This window comes from Pelmatolapia mariae, linkage group LG16_19 (assembly GCF_036321145.2).
Source record: "Pelmatolapia mariae isolate MD_Pm_ZW linkage group LG16_19, Pm_UMD_F_2, whole genome shotgun sequence".
NCBI lineage: Eukaryota > Metazoa > Chordata > Actinopteri > Cichliformes > Cichlidae > Pelmatolapia > Pelmatolapia mariae.
The window spans coordinates 45,113,001-45,137,166 of record NC_086241.1 but is presented as its reverse complement, the minus strand read 5'-3'; the positions used below and the strand labels follow the sequence as shown (position 1 = coordinate 45,137,166).

Here is a 24,166-nt window from a genome sequence, read left to right as displayed (position 1 = left end):
GATGGATGGATAGTTATTTTCTAGATTAATTATTTGGACTAAATAAATGTCAAGAGGTAGTTAAAAAAATAGGGATGGGAATTGATACGAATTTAGCGACTCTGACGTTTGTGGATGTTGGAGGTATTTATCCTCTTCACTGTGATCAGTGTTGGACTCGTTACTCAAAGGAGTAATTTTCACAAAGAACACTTTTCTTAAAAGTGATGCACTACATTACGTAATTACTCCTGGGAGAAAGAAATTTGTTGTACTACTCATTATGTCACTTTCATGTTCTTCTGTAAAATGACCTGAAAGGGACCTTTTAGTAATTACCCTTTAAAAATATAAACCTGTAGCCTAAAGTCCCACACACCAACACAAGTCTCTATCGTAATAATGACACACAGAATACTTAGCATTACACAAAGCCTCTCTCAGTAGAAGACAAAGCCAACAACACAAAGTAAAGATGACTTCAAAACGACTTTAAAATTATCGCCACTGTGATTCTACTGTAGAAACATGAACAGGTGGAATTGGAGGATACAGCCTGATTGCTCATCAGTTTGTTACCTGGGCTGAGGTCGGCATTCACTCAGCTTCAACATCACTCTGGCTTCTTGGCAAGCTTAGTGTTAGCATGCTGTCTCTGCAGATGCTTGCAAAGAGCCGAAGTTATGTTAGCAGCATTATGCAGCTGTTTCTGTCCTGGATTCAGAGCCAGTATTTTCCTCCTCCTGCACATGAACTGAAATCAGCTAGTGCGGGTGCAAATGGAACCGATAAACGAGAGTGATAGGCAGACTAACGATTCCAAGAGATTAGACTGACAGGAACTGGTTCTCCACTCCTATCCCTACATGTCATATTGCCTAAATTGCTGTACTGACTCAAAAATTGTTATTAATATTAATGAGATGATCTCCAAAAAATGCATTTGATGAATACACAGTTTCCAAAACACTGGTTAAAGAGACCCCACTTCAGGGACAGAGTTTTAAGACTAATGAAAAACATTAGTTTTTTGCTCCCAAAGGTTTTATTTTCCATTTTTTCCCCTTCATTGCCCCATTTGTCTCATCCCGTGTGGTATCAGTTTGTCAGCCAGTCTAATTTGCTGACAGACTGGGCTGTAAACGGTTTGCCTCTTGTGCTGTGTAACTGCTGTAATCCACTGCTTAAGCCAGTCTACAGATTACAGATATTTACGCTGGATTCATATTCTATTTAATTTAATGAAATCTTTTACAGTAAAAGCATTTCTCTTACATGGATCGCTCGCTTCATTATTGTGGTTTTGCGTATTGCCCTTGGGAGGGTGGTTATAGAGCACATGCTGTGAGCACCACTAAATGAATTATGATGAGACAGGAGAGTTTAATGGCATGTAGCTGTGAGCGAGAAATTGGTTGGAGAACAAGGACAAGGGTAATACCAGACAGACTTTATGCATCATAAAGCTTAATAAAAATGTATGTTGAGATCAATACTCCATAATTATTAAATAATGTGTTTCTCTTTGGAGATAGTGAGATACAAATGTCACTGTAAAGGGTATATATTGAGTTGGTCAAGGAGCATGCAGTTATTGCAGTACACCTGCACCCATTCACATGTCAACACATAAATGTTGTGTATACACACCCACACATACACAAATTCCTGCTTCTGCCCACATCAGTGCTTACAGTAAATACGTCAGGTAGCTACATTTGATGACAATGTATATACTTTTAAAATAACTTTAAAAAAAGAGAAAATGAAGAGCCAGATGTGCAGAAGACTGGAGCTTAGAGAAGCAGCAGCTTTAACTGCTATAGAAAAGAAATGACCTCCCATATTTTATCGAATCAAATGAAGACTAGACAATACTCTTAAGAAGTAACCAGACTCTTTCAGGTGTGAGCTGGTAAAGGATGAGACAGAACTGAACTCGTGGAGACGCAGTGCTTCATCGAATGCCTTTTGCACTGGCATTAATCCTCTCTCTGTATGAAACTGAGCTGCCTGAGGCTCTGCATGAGCTCAGTGGATACTGGGTTAGTGCTGGAGTAGATTAGATGTCTTTCCTTTCCAAGCTGATTCAGACTGCCTGAAAAGCTTGTGGGGTTTTGGTAAATTGCTGTCAGCAGGAAGAAGACAATGGTGATGACATTCCTGCTTTTTTAAACCATTCAGGGTCTTATGCAATGATTTTCTGTGCTAATATTTACATTTAACTCACTTACCTTCGACACTAAATGAGTGTCACAGCCTGCAACATATTACAGCATGTCTGTGAATGTTTGGGGCAGATTTTAACTAGAATCATGCAAAGCAGAGGTCCGGCTCCAAAAATAGAGCATCCTGCACTTTTCATAGTGCGACACAGTGACTTTTTTCCCCCCCCGTTTGGTAACAAGTACTCTCCAACACAGTGCTAGTGGTTATGTAAATCGGGTGAGAGTACTCTTCACAAGCATGGAAAATGACTGCCTTGTCAATCAAAGCACTAAGCATCATCCACATATTTACAGAAGTGCACAAAAATCATGTGAATAATAAATATTAAAATCAAAGTCAGAATCGGTAAAGAATACCGACAAACTGGGCCAACAGTAACACGTCCACATGTAACGCAATTCACTGCTCACACTTCACTTGTAGCTGAGAATCATTTACATTGATGGAGTCTCGCTTCTGCTTCCTTCTTCCAGCAAGGGTTTGTCGTGTTTTGATGATGAAGTTGTGTTTTCGGTCATTATTCAGACGTTGGCTGGTTCCAGTTTCTGAGGATTTGATGCGTTTATTTGTAGACATCAGTTGACTCATAGTGAAGATGTGTGAGTTGACTACATACCTGCTGTTTTTGTGCGTTTCTGTTCTGCTGTCACTGCGTTACTTTCCTGTGAACAGCAGCAGAGGCAGGCTGTGGTTTGCCAGCACTTCGGAACACCTGGAATCACTTCGTGTCCGGACATTTCTCTGTGGTCATTGTTATTACTGCAGTGGGCGGCTCCTACTCAAAACCTTACTGGCTCTCCTTCAGAGTAAATACAGAACTGCTTGCCTTTAATAAGAAAACCCATCAAGTGGTTTCCTGACCTCTCACACATTCATGCATTCTTAGACACTCGCATATAGAGACAGAAAGACAGACAAACAGACTATTTATCACAAGAGACATTCCAGTCATGTCCTTCTGGCCCTGTTAAATGTAGCACTCAGGAGCTGGTACTTGAGCTGTGCGTAATGGGTAAAAAGAGGACATTGTTTATGGGTGAATAAGCTTGTTTGTGTTGCACATATGTTAAAAGGCAGCCAGTTTTTGTTTGCTCTAGTTAGCATTGACCCCTTTATATCATCTCAGACACCCACTGGTTTCAAACACTTCTTTAATTTTAGAGGAAAACTGTCACATAACCAGCCTATCAGCTTTCTTTTCACACGTCATCTGCTATAGAAAACTTCTATTAAACTCCTGTTATTAATAAATCTTTGTTCTTCCGTCATCCATAGTCACAGATTCATTCAGGTTATAAAGATTCAGCCATCTGAGCCATATTAATGAAATGGCTGAATGAACTGCAGTTTACAGTATTGCTATTTATGAATGATTAATATTTATTTTATTCCAATAAATGGAATGGGAAATTTGATATGGGATATCAAATTTGCCTAATTGTGTAATGTTGTGAAACTTACGAAAAACTGGAAAAAGCAGTTTCACAACATTACACAATTGCCATCTGGCCTTTCTGTGTGGAATTTGCATGATCTCCACGTGTCTGTGTGGGTTCTCTCCGGGAACTTCGGCTTCCTCCCACAGTCCAAAGACATGCGGTGAGTGGGGTTAGTTTAATTGGTGACTCTAAATTGGTCGTGAATGCGAGAATGGTTATCTGTCTCTCCGAGTCTATTAGTGTCTATTAGCGGCTGGTGAGGTCTGATCGACACTGTTTATTTTTACAAAACAGCTCACAAAGCCTTTTGCTGCTCAGCTGGTTGGAATAGAGTTTCTTTTCATTTGAAACAATGAATTATTAGGGATTGTAACATCTGTAACATCCTTTTACTGAATCAGCACAACTTGAATAATAAATATCAATATATATAGCCCTTTAGAAGTGGACTTGCTAGTGTGTTTTGGATCATTGTCCTGCTGCATAACCAAAAAACACTTAAGCTTGGGTGAAAAAAACTGATGGCTGGACATTCTCCTTCAGGATTTTCCGGTAGAGACAAGAATTTTTGTCTTCTAGTCTTCCAGGTCCTGAAAAAGCAAAACAGCCACAGACCATCACACTACCACCACCATGTTTGACTGTTGGTATGATGATGTTAGTTTTATGCCAGATGTAACAGGACTCGCACCTTCCAAAAAGTTCACCTTTTGTCTCGTCAGCCCACAGGATATTTTCCCCAAGTCTTGGGGATCATCAAGATATTTTTTGGCTAATGTGAGACGAGTCTTTGTGGGGTTTTTTGGTCAGGAGTCAGAACTCTCCCATGGATGGCTTTTTTGCTCAGACTTTTTTTTGTTTTATTGATGAATATGGGCTTTGTAGTACTTTTCAAACTGATAGATGTCAGTGACTTTGTTTCTCAGGTATTTCTTTAGATTGTGGTGTGATGTGACAGGTTCTGTTAAGTGATTACAGGTGTGGCAGTAATCAGGGCTGGGTGTGGTTGCTGAAATTCAATTCAGCTTTCTGAAAAACAGGGTTAAAAATAATTAACTCATGATTTAACAGGATGGGACAATTTTTTGTTGTTGTTTTTTTTTAACGGGGTTATCTTTGCCTTATAATAAAGTCAGTTTGATCTGAAACATGAAAGTGTGACAAATATGTAAAATAATAAGAAATCAGGAAGGAGGAAAATGTTTTCAACTTTTTTTTCATAAATTTTCACAGCCCTGTGTACAGTATAACACATTACTCTAAATAGGTCAGATACAAAATACCAGGTTGTACTTAACAATCATTTTCTATACAGTGCAGTGATGGGTTTTTCCTAATTAATAATTCATTTACTTTTGTATTTTTTGTCTGTAGTCCAGCCAGCCCACAGCAGCGCTGCAGCAGCTGCTGCTCAGCAGGGAGGATACGAGATTCCTGCTCGACTGAGGACCCTCCACAACCTGGTGATCCAGTATGCGTCTCAGGGCAGGTATGAGGTGGCTGTGCCTCTCTGCAAACAGGCTCTGGAAGACCTGGAAAAGACTTCAGGACACGACCACCCAGATGTGGCCACAATGCTTAATATCTTAGCCCTTGTTTACAGGTAAACTCCTACAACATCTAATAATATGCACATGCATTTTTATGTATTTATCTTTTTCTAATGAAAGCCGGTGATGTCCTGTTTTTAAAGAGATCATGTTGCTAACTGAAGTGAGGTGGTCTATATAATGAATGAATTTCATGCTCAAAAAAAGTTTTGTTTGTAGTCTGCATTGTTTCATAAACTCCAAAATCTCTGACACTTAAACAGCTTTTAATGAATTCTTGTGTTTGGAAGATATCATAAAAAGCTAAGATTTTAACATTGAGATAATCAGAGCACAATTTGATTCCACAAATTCCAGTTTTCTTGAGATAATAACAGCACACTTTGTCATCCTGTCACCCTCACAACACTGTGGCATGTCTCTTGAAACCTTTGGCAGGGATTCTTTAAGTGTTGTGTGACTGGCTTCTAAATGAGAGCTGGATGCCTTTGTCAGAACAAGCCAAACGTAGCCTGACAAAGATTTATAGTACAGTAACAGAAGTTAATTTTCCAGCCCAACTAGACAGGAGCAAAGGAATGACGCTTAAAACCTGGACAAATGTCGCATAGGATTGTTGCCATGTTTTTCCATTTACATAAATCTAAGCCACTGAACAATCAGCTTGAGCTTTTGATTTAGTTACCTAAAACAATGAGAGTCTGGGGTGACTTGTTGTCAGTGCTCTTGTGCACTGGCTGTGGGAACCACTGAAAATGGTGGCCCATTAGTTGAACTTGTCAGCATAGTTTATGTTTGTGTTCATGTGTGCTTGTCTGTTATTCTGCCCGTCTCTGTGTCTGTATTTCAGTCTGACTCTGTCTGCTTTGGTCTCTCAGGGATCAGAACAAATACAAGGAGGCCGCCAACCTGCTGAATGATGCTCTGGCCATCAGGGAGAAGACACTTGGCAGGGACCATCCAGCTGTGAGTGTATTTGTTGATACATTGCATATAGTTCTTCTGTTGTGCTCTGTATTTCTTGCTTTAGACAGGTGAATGATGTTCTTTGTTGTATCGGTGTAATCCCATTGATATTAATGGGGATAGATGTGTTGCACTGTTTCACAGCATGAATTATTTCCAAATGGAGGTTGTTCTTACAGTCAGCGGTGGTGGAACATGAAGACAAATATAGTCATTTGTTAAGACATTCAGGCCACATCAACAGTATTGTAGGTATAGTTGGATGTATTGATTTCCCTTCTTTGAGAGCTTAGCACCATGAGTGAAAGGTAATTGGACCAACAGATTGGAAAACCACATAGGGTAGCATTCTCTGCTGTAGAAAGAGCTCAGTGCTTTCATGCAATGGCATTATCATTTCTGAAACTGCTTAGGACCATAAAGTTCTCCACCAAGTAAGTGTGGGTCTACAATTTTTAGTACTATTACCAAGAATCCTAATAAAAAAAACAGCTGAGTTTAGGCTGAATTACAGGTTGCAGACAAGCCAGAAACACGGTAATCTACAACCAGTCTTCTACACTGCGTTAATATCAGTCACACAGTTTGTATATTTGCTGTCCTTAAGCATTACAATTTTGACAGTTATGGCAGGTTATAGTCAAAGCTAATGGTAACCTTAGCCACATTATTGACTTTCTGATGGTGGTGGGAAGGTTGCTGTCAACAACAAGACAAATTTGCTAGGAATTTGGTTCTTCAGAATTCAGGAATACTCTCGTCTTTGCACTTAGCTTAGCTCAGAGAAGCTGCTTTAGCTCTAACTATAAAAATATCTTCTGAAAATTTTGAGTATGTGCCAGACTAGGTGCTTGGAACAATTATGAAAATGTTACATTGTGACATAGATGAGTCACAGGACTGTGGGCAGTTCAGGAGCAGTAGTTTGTGTTGGAGAGAAAAACTCCCTATGGATTTCAGATTTTGTAACTTTGCAGACATTTTACTTGCATTTGGGAAAAAAATATATAAACAGCACTATAGAGTTTATTCTATTGCAGTACTTTAATGTGATCTGGGCCAGTTGATGAGTTTCCCTTCAGCACATGCAGCCATAAATCCTGGAGGCCCTTCCTGATGAAACCCAAGAAGCTGTGTATCCTCACAGTCTTAAACCAAGATTTTTTTTGCGTTAGGTGAATATGTTAACTACTATACTGTGGAGCTTCAGACCGTTTTTCTGGTTCATAGAAAATATGGTTGGCCCAGTGCACTTTATTACAGTCTTTATATTACTTATAGTAGAGCACATCTGTTTACTTCATATCACACAAATATCACACAAAAAGCATAGCAACCTACCTCATACATTTAAAATGATACCGTAGCATGTGTTTGTCCAAGGCTGTGACAAGCAGCGTGGGTGTCATTAATAATTTACCCCGGCCTGTTCTCAGATTCTTTAACCTCTCTCTGTCAACGTGACTGTACGCATGCAGCAGGTTAACCCCAGCAGGCCTGTGTCTCCACTGTTTGGACCTTCGTCTCTCTTCACTGTGTGAAACAGAGGTTAGCCCTCTCCACGTCTTCCCCTTTTTTCCAAAGAAGAAAGTGATTTTTTTTATTTATTTTTTTTAACCCCAGTGATCCATCACCCAGAAGAAATCTGACACATTACCTGATATGTGATTAAGTATAGTGATTATTCTTCCTCTTAATCATATCATTTTTATAGAATTTCTTTTCTCTTCTTTCTGTTTTCAATGTGCGGTATTGTAAGCCACTTCTAACTTTAGCCTGACAGGTAAACAATATGTTGAGGTCATGTTTTCTTTTCTAATCAGTCGTGAACTTCTGGGTAAATCATGTACCGACACACATACATAGGTCAAAGTGGACTTGGACTATAAAAACTGGCTCTTGGTTTGCCACTAAAAAGAAAGGCGACAATCTGCTGAGGTAACTGAAAAAGGCAAAGTTGCGGTTTCGACTCTAAAGAGACACAAACACCTTGATTTTGAGGTCAAAACCCCACCAAATGGCACTCTGAAGTGTCCAGTCCCCGAGATTCCCGTTGACACTGCTACTTTGGCTCTACATGGATCTGGCTGAGTCTGACAGGGATGTTCAGGAGAAATGAGCACTATGATCTGAATCGCAGTATTGTTCTGCTTTCTGTGGATATAATGCTAAATTTAGTCGTCAAGTCTGTGTGCCTTAATGCTTTCTGAGTGCTGAAACCACTTTTAGTAAATGACTTGAAAAATGTCTTCCTCAGGCAAACTTCTCCGTGTGTGTGTGTGTGTGTGAAAGACAAAAAGTGAACACGTAAAATACATGTACCACCTCCATCTGAGCCATTTAACATGACTTATTTTAGCTGCCTATCCAACTGGGTGCAAAATGTGTACAAATGTCTGTTTCTCTGACGTAAACATCCAGCTATATTTATAGTCTATTGGGCTGTAACTGCTCTTGAAATGTGCTTGAGCTATCACTGACATTTCAAAAGATCAACAGATCCATTGAGATGCTGAGGCTGTATTCTCCAAGCAGCCAGTACAGATGAGCTGTATCAGGCCTGCGTAACCATTGGCAGGAACTTTGTCCCTTCTGTAATCTAATTATAATTAAAATAATTATGTAAGTATGTGTCTGACTTTATGATTCTTAATACAAACACAAGATTTAAAAAAACATGGATGTGAAACTGTGAATTTGTCTGTAAGATTTGAAGGCTTTAGGTTAATCATTGACAGGTTTGTGATCACACTATATAATCTGTAGCTCCTGTGCTTTTAAAAAAAGTTCTCTAAATGTTCTTTTTTATATTTTCATCATTTTTGAGATTGTGACATGAGGACAAATTAAGTCTTAAAGAGCAGCAAAAAGTGTTCTCAAACTGTAGGAGTTTTGTCCCTCTCTTCATCCCATCTTCCTGAATAAGTTCCCCTTCCGCCCATCACTTCAACCCTCTGCCCTTCCTCTCGTTTCCTCCCACTCTGCTCACATGGCTGCCAGAACTTGGTGTGAATCAGAGATCAGTGCTCACCTCAGGTCCCCTCTGCAGACTCCCCTCACTCGTCCTGTGTGCACATGTTGGAGATTCATCACTCAGCTGATTTGGATCAAATTACAGCCCGGCATAATCACTTCCTGTTTCCCCACATCCTCTTATTCCTTGTCAATTTCTCACTCATCAGACCAATGACACCACACTGCTGTTGTAGACTCTTGCGGTTCCACACATTGTGGAAATGAGTGAACATGTCTATGAGGCCAGGAAGAATAGAGCATTGTGGGATAATAAATGTGTTTGTGTCCCTATCAGGTTGCTGCAACTCTCAATAACCTGGCTGTCCTGTATGGGAAGAGAGGGAAGTACAAGGAAGCAGAGCCTCTGTGCAAGAGAGCGCTGGAGATCAGAGAAAAGGTGGGTATGAGGTCATCAAACACTGTGATGAGTCGATGCACTAGCGAGTACTTTCACTTATAGACAGACTTTGTGCCCCTGTACTGAAACACTTCAGACTTCACTCAGAATATTTCATTTGGAGGCAGCAGAATGAATAGTAGGAATTAAAATATTCAGACAGCACTCAGCAACTGACCACTTGTCCCTTCAGCTTTTCATTTCAACACAGCAGATATTTACTATAACTGCAACAGATTAACTTGTTTAGAATATCTCAATTTTAAGTTTTGCACATAATTAACAACAATATTAGCTTTTCATGTCTAGTGGCAGTCACTTATGTTTATTGTTGGATTTAACAAACTATGGACACTATGTGTCACTATGTGACACATTTCGAGGCCTCATCATTAGTTTTTAGATACCACTGTGTTTTATTTGGGGGTGGTGACCATGTTTATGAGATGGTTAAGTGCTAAGTGGGTGAATGTGTGTGTGAATGGGTGAATGACTGAATGTAGTGTAAAGCGCTTTGGGGTCCTTAGGGACTAAGTAAAGCGCTATACAAATGCAGGCCATTTACCATTTATGTTATTAGCTAACACTAGCAAGCTTGGTTAGCAAGCTGCATTTAACCGTGTTTAACATACACAGATAACTTGCTGATGAGTGCAATAAATACTTGATTATACTCATATAAAACTGAACATAAACTTCTTGGACAGCTAAATCCAAATTTAGCTAAATCCATTTAATTTGTAGTTCAGCTGTACCTGGCAGAAGTCGGGCCTCGCACACAGTGATCGGCTACAGCTGTTTGAGTTGGCATGTGTGTGTCCGCCCCCAAAAAAAGTCAACTATACTTGTTAAGAAGGATTAAAAAAACCAAAATTGATATGTTGTGATAGAATAGATTTCAGGTATCACCAACGACTGAGACCTCAGAGTAAAACAGCAGTTGGCAAAAATCTGGAAGTAAAAAAAGAAAAGCAGCAGTGAGTCTTTGTTCTTTCCAAAAAGTGTTGAAAAATGAGATTTTTTTTTAATATATATATTAGAAAGTACATCTACAAAAACGACATAAAACTCATAAAGTCGTTTGTCTATTTTTTTTGTTTTGTGTTTTTTCCTCACTGCTTGCATAAGAAATAAACTGTAATCAACCTCCTTTATGTAATTTCTCCTCTTTTTTATTTTTTTTATCAGTATTCAGCGTTCATCACAGGGAAGGCTCTTTATCCTGAACGCTACTGTTTTGCCTGTATTCATTTGATACTTACAAACAAGCCGCAGGAGACACTTTCTGTTGTTTATGCTCAGCTCTTGCCTTTGAACAAACCCACTTCTCTCTTCTCCTTCGTCTCCTTGAGAATGCAACGTCAGCTTTGGTTAAGCCGAGGCATTTAATTTTTTTTTTCTTCATGCTTCTTAAACTGAGATGATAATGCACTTGCTTAAGCCTGAGTGGTTTTGCACATGCAGGGCATTGCAAAGTGACTGCAGCAGAACTGCTGAATCAGAAGGATGTTTTTTTCCCCCTCTCGTCATTCCGCCTTTTTGTAGAAACTCTGGAAAATTCAGCTTTTAACTGAGTTTAGTGGGTGTCAGGAAATAAAGTGGTGTCAAAGCTTTTTACTTGTCAAAACAGACAAAGATAGAGTTTATATCAAAATCCTATATAACAATACTGTGTGTGTGTGTGTGTGTGTGTGTGTGTGTGTGTGTGTGTGTGTGTACAGTTCTATGTGGAAAAGTATGGATTTAATTTATCTTTTGTATGTAATATTAATGTGATCCTTTATCATGTCCTTTTCACTTTTTTCACTTTTCACTTCAAGAAAGTTGTTGAGAAAAAGGAAATATGACTCATCTTAAAGTTTCCCTTGTGAAGTATTGAGAAAGTGTTAATACTTCTTGCTTTTAGCCTTTAGAATTATTTGAGTTCATGGCAACAGCAAAAATGTGGAATGCCAGCAGTGTTATTCCTGTGAAAGATTCAAGATAATAGAAACTTGCAGATGACAGACTGCATTTAAAAGATGGATGTAGGGTCTGCTATGAAAAGTGAAGCCAGTATACAAGTGTCTTAAATATGCTGTCTTTCTAATGGTCAGCAGTATGAATCCTCTGGTTGCATAAAAATGTCTAGTCTGTGAGAAAATTGTCCTTGGCCCCCTTCATAAGTGAGTCAGGAAACACTTTACCTGACAAGTTTATAAGCTGATCACTAGTTTCAATTTTAGTGTATATACCATCATATTCATTTTGAAAATTGGTCCCCATTATGGTAAAACAACAAGTATAAAGGAGGATATGCTTTAGGCTGGGTCTGCCTTGTAATCACCTAGTTGCTACCACATGAGCACGCAGTGTGTTGGTTTCTCAGTCATGCATACATCACATCTGGTTTCAAAACACAAAGATGGTGATTGCAAAAATGAAAACAGTGATGAAATCTTTTTTGCTTGATTGTGTTTTTTTAAACATTTAGTCTATGCTATAGTTACTCCAGTACTCGAATATCTGCAATTATAGATAACTTAGCAGATCTGCTACCTGCAAGAACTTGCAGTCTTTCCTCTTTTCCTCATAGCTGACATTTTCAGTACCAAACCAGAATTTTAAGGTTCAAATTCCAAGGTTTAAGTAACTAATTTTTAATTAGAAAAGGGCAACCAGAACATGTCTGTAGTGTGTTTACTTTCCTTGAAAGCTTTCAATAAGCCACAGAAGTTTTGCGGAACTTTTGGTGGTTGAAGGCATCAGTAGGCATGATCAGATCCTCAGCAGTTTTGTGGTGCTGATGGCAATCTGTTTTCTAGCTAACGCTGTTTACAGGAAAGCTTTCAGATGTGTTATGTGGTGCAGGAGGAGGCGAATGAGGCCAGGCCTGAGTGAATACTGTAGGTATCTCCGCTCACACAGCTCTGCACCATTCTGTGGATCAAAGACACTGTTGGCCTCCAGCGGGGAGGGAGGGAGGGGGGGATCATCCTGCAGTTCTAAGACCTCACACAAACTTACCGAGCAGTAAACTGAAACTAGAAATCAAAACAAACTAATTGTTCACTTGTTTTCATTTACAACCATAAACTTGACACTCAGGGTGGTTTCTTTTTAACTAATCAGATCCCTTTCCCAACAACACCAGCCACCCATGTGTGTTCACTGTTTCTACCCATGTACATCCTTTTCATTTTCTTCTCTGTTTTCCTTCCTTTCATCCACCTATGATTGCTACATCTTTACTGGGCAGTTAGAATTATATAATAAGAAAAAAAAAATTTGAACTTTTTTTTTGGGGGGGAGTCATTTCGCATCTAGCCCCAATACATGTCTTTTAGCCTTGCTGCACCCTACTCTAATGACCTTTACTCTTCTTGGCTCACAGGACGAGGTTGCAGTGCTTAAAGGCTGTTTCTTAATCCAGAAGTGTTTTTGTTGTTGTTGTTTTTTTTAACAGCTTTATTTATTTTTTTTATTTATTAAAGCAGGTTAGTAGCCTATTAATCCAGAAAAGGCCGAAATTCCTACAGAGGCATGTACTGTATGTAGCAAAGGCTACAGGCTTGATCCCCAGTATTCTAGACCACGTGTGACATCTTCTGTGCACACTGCTCCAAACATACGTGTAGTGTAATCAGCCACACTACAAACAGAGTGCAGCAAGTCAAAGCAGCTTGGCAGGAGATGAAACAAACATTTCCAACGTATTGACAAACACCCTTCCGGTCTTCCTGGAAATCCAAATTTACAACATTGGACCTGAGGATTTAAACTAGGTTGCACATTTGAATGTTTACACTAGTGAAACTCAGTAGAAAGCGCTAAATCCGTCTGACCAGCATTTCTCATGTTGGCTAAGTGTTACTGACCAAAGAGCACATGGCAGAAATGGGTTGTTTAAAGCTCATATCTCTTCCTCTTTTGTCCCAGGTGTTGGGCAAGGACCACCCAGATGTGGCCAAGCAGCTAAACAACCTGGCCCTGCTGTGTCAGAACCAGGGCAAGTATGAGGAGGTGGAGTACTACTACATGAGAGCCCTGGAGATCTACCAGACCAAACTGGGCCCAGATGACCCCAACGTGGCCAAGACCAAGAACAACTTGGTGAGAAGGATGGAAGTATTTGTCAGTTTGCAGAATAAAAATCAATATCTGCAGATTACAAGTGGCATGAAAATGACAACTCTTTTTAAATTATTTTATTTAAAAAAAAAAAAAAAAAAGGAAGAAGAAAAAACTAATTCAGCTTCTCCCAGTCCTGTGAAGCTTCTTGTGTGTTGCTGGACCTTACTGCTAACTGCTGAAGAGCGAGCTCTGACTTTGCTCATTCGCAGTGTCATGTTGTTCTTATTGTTTGTGTTTTTCAGGCGTCCTGTTACCTGAAGCAGGGCAAGTTCAAGCAGGCTGAGACCCTGTATAAAGAAATCCTAACCCGCGCTCACGAACGGGAGTTTGGCTCTGTTGATGGTACAAAGTGCTCACACACACTTTTCACAATTCAGACATTGCAGACAGTAGCTTAAACCTAGAGTAACTTGCATGCATGAACAACTTGAGAAGTCTCTCCTTTGAAGTAAAGGTTAATATGTTCAGGCTGCTGTTATTTTAGTGAAGGATAGAGCCGAAGAGAAACAGAAAACAGCACTTCAGAGTCAGAGTGACTTTTCAAAGGTGTCTCTAGCTGCTTATCTGAGTTTGTCAGGACTGATTGTGTGTGTGTTTCTTTGCAGATGAGAACAAACCAATCTGGATGCATGCTGAGGAGAGAGAGGAGCAAAGCAAGGTGAGGGCCTGAAACAGTTGTATAGTATAATTGTAATTTCTGTTGTGCTTTCTTAATTTTGGGTTTCAGTGTTAAAGACAAAACCTTATAATTGCACAGCATCAAAACACACCAAGTTAAAAAAAAAAAAAAAAAAAAGGTAACATCAGGTGCATTAAACTTCTCAGAATTCTTTTACCTTATTTAACGTGAAATAAGAAAGACTGACTTTACAAAGAGTTGGATTAGGATATTAAGTCTCAGTAAAAACTACTCACTGATGATGATGGTCCGAGTCCTTCACTCTCCCATCTAAGAGTTCATTTCATGGTTTAATAGGTTTAGATGTTCTGGGGAAGAAGTACTGATCCAATTATAATCCCACTGCTAACACTTCTCCATGTAAACTGACTACATACAATATAAGCGGGTTGGTTTCAATCCTTAAATGTCTGATTTATTATATCATATAAGCAGATTTCTTAAATCTAAACCAAATTGGTGTTTCACAGGGGAAGCAGAAAGACGGTTCACCATTTGGAGAGTATGGAGGCTGGTACAAAGCCTGTAAAGTCGACAGGTCAGTGTTTTTCCACTGAGTAAATATGGGTGATACTCTCAGCACAGGAAGCAAAGTGATACATGATATATGTAAATCATTACACATAACAAAATGTAGTAAGCAAGTAAACCAACTGTGGCCAACCATCTATAAGACAGTCATGTTGTTCTATTGCTGTCAAATTTAAGAATAGCCTGCCTTGTTGTTTTATTTTCTTTCGCCAAAACGATTTTCTGTGACATTAAATTTCCACTGGTTGTCGTTTCAGCCCCACGGTTACCACCACCCTGAAGAACCTTGGTGCCCTCTACAGGCGGCAGGGCAAGTTAGAGGCAGCTGGGACCCTGGAGGAAGCTGCGATGCGTTCCAGAAAGCAGGTGTGGCCTCTGGATAATGTGACTAACAACACAGGACTCCTGGGGTTGAGCTAAGACGTCACTGCCGATGTAGATATAGAAGCAGATGACTTGTTATCGGTGCTCAGATGAAACGGGTCCGTTGAGCATTTGCGTCAGATTAAAAGGCAGAAAATGTGTGAGCTGCTGTGAAATTGGAAAAATGGCGATGTACTCAGAATGTCCTAAGCCTGGAGTGTAGTTTGGTTTCTTTGGTGTTGTTTTTAGCTGCCTCTGATGGTGTTACTTATGAGACTTAATGGAGTCAAAGTCCTGCAGCTTTTATCCTCAATTAGGTTTTCCATCAACATTTTAACATCAAGTTATTCAGTAACAGACACACATGTTATTAAGATAAAATTCCCCATTGTCTTGCTGAAATTACAGCTGTAGAAACTAAAATAACAGTTTGGTAATTATTACAATAATTCCATTATAACTAGTCAGATCTGCTTTGGGGCCTCGTTTTAACACAACAAACTTCCTTTGATATATTTGGAGCGTTGTCATTTTTTGCTTGAGGAAAGATTCGATCCCGATATGAATGTAACCTTTAATCAGCATTTAGATAATACAAGTGGAGAAGGTTTTAGTAGAAATAAAGCGACCAGACTCTGGCAGCATGACTGTTTGGCAGTGTAACATCCCGTGTTTGTTTTTCCCTCCTTGAATAATTAATTGCTCAGGCAGAGTCACAGAAAATACTTTGTACTGTGGTGTAACCGTATTGTTGGCCAGCTTTAATTACGCAAGGTAGCACTGGATGTCACCAGCTAACAGAAAAGCTAATTTAGCTGCACTGGCACCATGGGTTTGCTGTTCAAGTTTCACTATATTAGATGCTTACATGTATGTTCTTTTAATCACATGGTTGCAAAATTGCTTTTTCCACCAAACTGAACGTTTAAAAAAGTCTTTAAGATTTCTGTAAATATCAAAACAGCAGTAAAGATAGTTAAAAAATGACATTCTGAGATTTCAGAATGGGCAGTGACTTCTTAGGTAGGTGCTTTCCTCTAGCGCCATATGAAAGTGTGCTTTTTCAAAAATGGTTCAACTGAATTTCTAGTGGTCAGCAAGCTAATTTACCAATAATTAGTTGGATTTTTTTTTCATTTTCTGTCCTCTGCCAGGTTTATTCTGACTGCTAATCAGCGAATCCCAGGTGCTGGGTTTAGAGCAGCAGGCAGTAGAAGTCTATAGATTTAGTATTAATTGGATTGGATGAATTAGCACTTGTTGCTGACAGCTGTACAGTGTATCTGTGTAGGTGAGGCTGTGCTGGAGGTCCGACTAGTACATGAGTTTAGCTTATGCTTAATTGGATTTGTTGAATTGGCATTTATTTATTGTTGTGTGTACACATCAGGGTCTGGACAATGTGCACAAGCAGCGCGTGGCTGAGGTGCTGAGCGAGCCGGAGGCCCGAGAGAAGCAGCGAAGCCGCGAGAGCCTGAATTCTGACACGGTGAAGTATGAGAGCGGGCCAGACGGCGGCGAGGAAGTGAGTATGAGCGTGGAATGGAACGGGGTAAGTACAGTACACAGCCCTCGGCACATTACTGAGAGTTCTCAAACCAGGGACACAGACATGTCGACTTGAAATAACTCCTCTATCTTTCTGGACTGAAGTCATCCACAAAGTCATTTTACTTGTTAAAGTTTCCTCAGCACAGAAACTATAATAAACACAGTTGTTAATGTAAATGCTAATGTTTGGTCACATTGAGCTGGCTTGGATTGGATTATTTTATTTGCTGTCAATCAAGCCAACTGATGGTTCCCTATAAAGTTATAGTGAGAATGAGGGGCCACTGGAGGCCAGTGAGGGGATTATCTCTTCAATTAGTGACTTCGGTCATGAAAGATACAGTGAGGTTGTTTCTTCATCTATGACTAAATCAAATGTTTGAATAAGGACTTAAATCTTGTCCGACTAGCTCAAAAGGATCAAACTGTACAATGCTACACTGATAATCCTGACTGACAGTCACAGTTACTCTGCTCTCCCGCAGTAGTTACTGCTTGTGCGTCGCTGTTACCCTGACTTTGATTAATGAGATCAAGTGAAAAAATGCTCTGCTGGAGCATTCACTTGGCTGGAGCTTAAGTCGTTGACAGTCGTTGAGTTGTAGCTCTTTGTATAGTTTAGTATAGTATTTTTCACTAAACTCTCTTTTGTTGTACAGCTTTTCCAACTAATGTCTAAAAAGCTTTAAAAACCCCTCTGGTCACACACATTGATGCCACCTCGCTGCCTCAGCTGCAGACTGACTGTTCTCAATCAGCTGGTACATTTCAGAATATGCAGAATTTTCTCAGGCTGTCCTCACTGCAGTGGCAGAATATGTAGTTATAGGGTCGCTGTAGGCTGCTCACCACCTTATTTCTAAAATGCTGCTCCTGCTGCTGCTTAGAGCTGGCCTGCTCGCATAGCAACAGTAGTCATAGAGCCCAGAACAACCAATCAGCATCTCCTATTGCACCTCTGGTTGTAGTCCTTGCGGGCGGTATGGTGTGACACATAGCTGTGCCTATAAACTGTAGCCTGTCAATGGATTATTAGCACACAGCCTCCTGCAGATGATTGCCTGCAGATCTCTGGACCTATTTATATCAGGAAAGGAGCCGGGCTCATCTGGAAAGAACTTTAGCTGGAAGGAAAATCTGACAAGGAGCTTTTGTTTTGTCCTTAAATCTTCTTTGATCCAACAGTAAATGAAGTCAGTATAAATACAATGATCAATCAATCAATCAACTATCGGTCTTTAATTGGATTTGAAGTCACACTTTATTTATCCCAAGAGGGAGCTTTCACAGCTTCTACACCAGCACAATTACACAGCCTACAAGTTAGAGAGGATTTACAAAAGTAAATGGAACTTAAATATATATAAAGAACTAGAATTTGGAAAAGCACTATGCAAGATTCCAGTAGAAGTATTATTTTGGAAATACTGGATACTGGGTGTATCCAGTTATTTTTATACACTATTTGTGTATTATTAGCATGCACTTATCTTCTTTTCAAATCTCTACAATAGCAACATACTGAAAATATCTAAATCTTTAAAATGCTGTAATTCCTTTGTATTGCACTTGTATACTATCAGATGCAATTGGCTCATATTTCTAATATTAGATGGATAAAAACAGATATGTCTGGGGATGTTTATCCTCCACTGCTTCCCTGCAGTTGTCAGACTACATTTTGTTTTTCGTCCTGTCAAACAAATCATCGCTTCCACTTCAGCTCTCTCCACAGGCAGCTGTGAAAACCTCTCTCTTCTCACTTAATACAAATGAGTCTGTGACTCATCAGTCTGTTCTGACTCAACATGGGCTCTGTACTGTACTCCTTCTTTGTTGATGTTGGTGATCTGCATGTGTGTATGTGTTTATGTTTCTGATCGTTGCATACGTGTGGTGATCTGCTGCCAGAGAATGTAAAGTGTGACTTTCCCAGCCTTTTGTTCTTTTCCATTTGTTTGCCTTGTTAGCTGCCAGAGAAGATGGGAGAGTTCAGACTGAATAAATGATAAATTCTGATTATCATTAGGTTGACTTGTGTTGCTGCTCCCAGCTATTTTAGTTCATTTTCTGGGATGAAGACAAAAAACACAAAACTAAACATTTAGTTCTGTTACAAAAAAAGTTGATCTTTCTGGCTACTCTCACATGTCTCTTTACCTGCACCCCTCTGTTTATTTTGTGGTCACCTAACAAGGTTTAACTTTGCTGATATGTGTTGATGAGTTATGTTCCAGACTCAGACACAGCGTCTCTCTCCACCTGATTGAGCTGTGTAAGTGCTCCACCTAGTGGCAGAGCCTGCCAGTTGTCCTGCACTCTCACAGCTGTGATAGGTTTAGGTGTCCATTCATAATACTTCTGGAATACATGAGATATGATTCCACAACCGTGTTTTTGTTTGTTTGTTTCTTCATGTAAATTCATACAAAACACAAACCTTAGAAAGTTTGAAGCTTGGTCTCTCTGCTTTCTTTTTTCTTTTCTTCATATTCTCGTACAAGCTCGATGTTTCAGCCTGCCTTTAGCGCGTATAATTAGATTTTTTTTTTTTTTTTATTAAAAATATAATTGAACCTGGTGGTGTGGCCTCTGCAGCTCACCTCCTGAAACCAGACGTGTGAATATTCCTGTTTTATAAATGTAGTTTTTTTTATGCCATGTGACTGCTGACATTAAAGTTAATTTACATAATTCTTCAAAATAGCTGCCCAAAGAAGAGGCCAGGGGCGCTACCAAATGGTTCCATAGTTGTGAGTTACATTTACGAACAGGTAATTTCATGGTAAAAATATAAATCACCCTAATAACCACACAGAGCATTCAGGCATTTAAGAGTCTACCCTGACATTATCTGTTTGCTGCCTTAATTTAGTTTAGTTTGTTGGGTTTTAGAGGTTTGGGCCTCAGAGTGGACGAGACCCAAGGCCATCTGGAACAAGCTGTGGAAAATGGCCGATGGCCTTGGAGAAGGAATATAATGCAGTCTGGATGGTTTTGTTCTCCCACAAACTAGAGGAGGCTGGAACAGAAGTGTTATTGTAGTTCAGTGCCCCGACCGCACGACGATTATTCTGTTAAAATGATCTTATCCTACCTCATATTTCTGAAAATACAGAAGTATTATTATTTATCTCTTAATTTTTATCTCCTGCTGTGAGTCCTGTGATTTAGAATGAACAGATTTCATTTGAAAATGACTACTTAGATCAATAGACAACATCCAGGGTTTCCCAGGATTTCCCCATGTAAAGTTGGATTGTTGTGAAAATAAAACTGCACATAAAAAATGTTTTATTGCTGCTTTTATGAGAATCTCTGTAACACAGAGGTTAGTGACGCAAACACTAGTAGTTACCAATCATGCTGATGTGAGACACAGATCTCCTGAAGATGTTTTTAACAGTTTTTTTTAGCTTTTTTCCCAAATCAGAATATTAAAATAATTGCTTCTGATCAAATTATGTCACTGTAATGACTTTAACTTAAAGCCCACCCATACTGTGTTGGCTGTACAGTACAGTGTTGGGTTTTGTTGTATAATAATGTCCCCACAGATTTATTGATCTCTGTCTTCCATGTGTTGCACAGGCGGGTGGAGAGACGCTGTGTCTGGTTTGTCTGTTAACCTCTCAGTCTTTGTCCTGTATGCTTCCCTCCTTTCTTCACCCTTCTTTAATTGCTCCTCTGTATCCATATCTCATCTTACTGTCTTTTCCCCCTCTCTTTTACTGTTTGCATTTGCTTCTTTCTCTCTTCAATCTGCTCTGTCTGACCGGCAGGCGTAACTCCAGATGCCTTGTAGTGGTTCTAAAAATTGTCTTCTGCATGACGGATGCCTCGCCTCACCTCGCCTCAGCCCCTTCAGCTTTGCAGTTTTCCTTCAGCTCTTTTCTGTGGCGGGATTCTTCACACCGGGTTCAACCACAGCGATAATGTTGCTTTTACACCCCACTCTCAGTTGTTTTTGGGAACAGGAACTGTGTGAAAATGGTTCTGGCAGAAATACGGAGACAGCTTGTGTGTCCGAATCCAACCCTCTGCTTTCTACTTGTGCTAAAGCACTGCGCTAGAATGTGTATCTGCTGTGGGTGGGTGAGGACTGGGGTGATTTTTCTTTATGGCAACAGTAAACTTGTGCTTCATACCTTGATATTTCCCCTTGTCCTTTAACTCTGCTCCTCTGCTTTCTCTCTTTCTGTCACTCTCCTATCTTTAAAATGTGCTTTCGTTTTGCCTGTAGACTTGTTTTTGGAGGAACTTTGAGGGGTGTTTGACACAAAGTTCCTGAACTGAACTCTTCTTTAACTAAAATTATGAACTTTATTATTTGGTACAAATCTGACCACAAGATCAATTAAAGTTTCATCATTAAAATTTCATGTCATTAAAATCAAAGCAAAAAGTGGATGACCAAAAGAGATGACCAAATATGCGCTCATGTGCTATATTTAGTTTTAAAGTGGAGCAAGATTTTGGTCAGAACTTTTCTTTGTGATTAAAAAGAGATCAATGAAGTGTTGCTGAACAGGTCCATCGATTTTAAAGGCCAGGGTCACGCAGAATGACTGCAAAATGTAACAAGAATGTGCGTGTTTGTATCCAGTGGATCTTTATCTTAAACAGTGAACCAACCCATATGGAAAAGAAATAGTAAAAACTTATATGATTTACTCATGAAAGTGGCCACTTTCATGAGTAAATCATATAAGGCTTACACGATTTACTCATGAAAGTGGCCACTTTCTCATTACTTTCATATATTGTTTTAGTAAGTATCCAAAACATACAAGTTTCATTATATAATTTTTAAAGGGATCATACATCTGTTTTCATCCTTGTATGCTTTTCATACAAGTTTCACACAAGACAGATACAAACTTTATAAGATTTATATATATCTTTTCCATATGGGAAACTAAACAGCAAAACAGAGGAAAAAGCAGTAGCAGTGCCGCTGTGCAACAAATTGTAAACTGTGTTTGAGGTCTAAAAATGACAGATTGTGGTTTAAAAAACACAGGAAAAACAACAACTTCCTGCTGTGTGAACATGACATCCTGTGTTCAACCCAGGTGCAAATGGAGATGATTTGCAGACTTGATTTAAACCTCAAACTTCATTAGGCTAAAAAAATTAAAACTTTTCAACACTACAATACTGGCAAAGGCATGCACAGGAGCAAAAGTGATGACATTTTGTTGATGTCGTGGTCAGATGAGCCAAAAACAACAAAACAAAAAAGGTCTGAGAAGGTTTGAGGTCCATGTTAAAGCCTTCTTCCTCCTCTCTCTCTCTGTAGAGGTTAGAAGCTTCTCATCTCTCTTTTATCATCCGCGCAGTTTAATTCAACATTAGCTTTTAGAATCTGTAGTGATAACTGAAAACGTCTCATGTGGTAGTGACGTAACACGCTGTAAAAAAACATCGACTTAACTCGTCAGCATGATCAAGAGCACCGCTGATTGTGGCTCTGTAGGTTTGTGCTCCTGTTTAGAGTTTAGTCTTTGCTGTGTCACTCTGTGCTGTCTCATCCGTTTGCACTGATATCAGACAAAAACATGTTGTGATGTCAATAAGACGACACATAAAGGTGATTGGAGTTAATGTGCAGTGGGCTTACATGGTTAAGTCTCGGGGAGAAACGCTGCAACAGTTCAAGTTTTCCACTTGTCAGGTTGGGTCTTGAAAAAAAGTGAAGCTTTTGGCCGATACGGAGCCTAAACCTTGTGTGTTCTCTCTGTTTACCTTCTGTATATCTGTGTATATAGTTGTCAGGGTTGGTGTGGGGGGGGGGGTTACAGAGAATTTGCTGTATAAAAGCATTATTGTTGCGTTTGCTGAAAGTTTAGGAATTTAATTAGTCTCCTCGTCGGTCTGATCTCACCTCCTGCTACTAATCTTCTGCGTGTGCTGTCCTGTTTGTGCATCTTTCTTAACTTCTAATAAAACTTAAACTCTTTGCTCACCTGAACCTGTGCCTGTCGCCTCTTTGTGTGTTCCTTCTCTTTTCCGTGTGTGTGTCATCATAACTGAGTGAGCTCTAAACCTGTCCTGCTCAGATACAGCAGCAGTGGAAGGAAGAACAATCACCATATCCACAGTCCAGTAAATTGAATCTTTTATGTCACTGTTTAAATCAGATAATGGATGTTCTGCAGATTTGAAAACTCAATTCTGAAAAAATGCATATTTAAATGTCATCTCCCAGAAGCTCAGAGGGTAGGTTTATGTCAGAAATCAATAGCATATTATATTCTTCATTTGATTTCTGAGGTATGTTTGGGTGATGCTTAACTGTCTCTCTAGCTAGTTACAGATCAACTTTTTTTCCCCATATTTTAGGTGTGCTCTAGTTTTTAAAGGTAAAAGTCAAGTTGATGTGAAAAATTCAGTTTATTTGGAGTATGAATTGGTTCTGAAAAGCTACCTCCATGACTACTTTGACAGCTCATGGCAGTAACAGCTTTTAAACGTTGACATACTTTTTTTAAAATAAAAAAACCAAACTGATCAAAAGTTTAAGCAAACATTAAAAAAATCATTGGAACTATTTAATCCATATTTTGGATCAGTTTGTCCATTATTATTGTAATTTATTTCTACATTTTTACAAAAATAAATGGAGTCCTGCCAGGACTAGGAAGTAACTGACCTATTTTGGCTTCACCACTCTGATCCTACCATGTTGCTGGATATGATGACAATGGTTAACGGCAAAATTTAAGGCATCCAAGTTAGAAAAAATATGAAATTATGTTTTTTTAAAAATCTATGTTTAGCCTTTTGAGTCGCTCTCTCCCACACAAGACGCTGCCCTATTCCTCAGTCAAACTTCTGATTAATTATTATTATTCAAAAACACATGTTAAAAGGAAGTGGTGCAGGTGAGAAACTAGCAGGTCCAATAAAGTGCATCCAGTTTAACAGTCAGAGGTCAAAGCTGTGCTGAGACTAAATGAAGATGAAATGTCAGAGGTGTAATCTGTCTCACACTAAAGATCTCTTCATGTAATGTAATTTTTGATTTTTGGGCTATCTATAGGCATATAGCTGACACCTTAAAAATGGTTCCACTAAATTATGCAGTGTGACTTCTCCAGAGCCACTCTGTGTAGCCTTTCACGTTTGAAAAGACGAGAATAATGTATAACAGAATACGCCAGCTGATGGTGCCACAGTTAAGTCTCTCAGAATGAGATGCAGTGTAACAAAATAAATACAGTCTTGTTTAGTGCATTATGTGTGCACGGAGCATCATTTTGAAGTACAAGCCACACATGACGCATTAAGCATCTCTACTGGTTTGTAATGAGTGTGCTGCTTTACTGCATCATGTAAGCACATGAAATTT

The 24,166-nt window shown here is 39.3% G+C and overlaps 1 protein-coding gene across 4 annotated transcripts in view; it reads left to right on the top strand.

Moving 5' to 3' along the window:
• The window catches only part of klc1a (kinesin light chain 1a), a 44,236-nt gene that overhangs the window by 11,017 nt on the left and 9,053 nt on the right, over window positions 1-24,166 (top strand). For 3 of the 4 annotated variants that reach the window (XM_063498890.1, XM_063498889.1, XM_063498891.1), the window contains exons 5-13: window positions 5,022-5,250; window positions 6,076-6,163; window positions 9,474-9,575; window positions 13,494-13,667; window positions 13,931-14,030; window positions 14,294-14,346; window positions 14,838-14,905; window positions 15,156-15,264; window positions 16,652-16,813. In XM_063498890.1, coding sequence (XP_063354960.1) covers window positions 5,022-5,250; window positions 6,076-6,163; window positions 9,474-9,575; window positions 13,494-13,667; window positions 13,931-14,030; window positions 14,294-14,346; window positions 14,838-14,905; window positions 15,156-15,264; window positions 16,652-16,813 — 1,085 coding nt within the window. Of the gene's footprint in view, window positions 1-5,021; window positions 5,251-6,075; window positions 6,164-9,473; window positions 9,576-13,493; window positions 13,668-13,930; window positions 14,031-14,293; window positions 14,347-14,837; window positions 14,906-15,155; window positions 15,265-16,651; window positions 16,814-20,594; window positions 22,787-24,166 lie in introns of those variants that run through there. The other variant, XM_063498892.1, reaches the window with a different exon arrangement.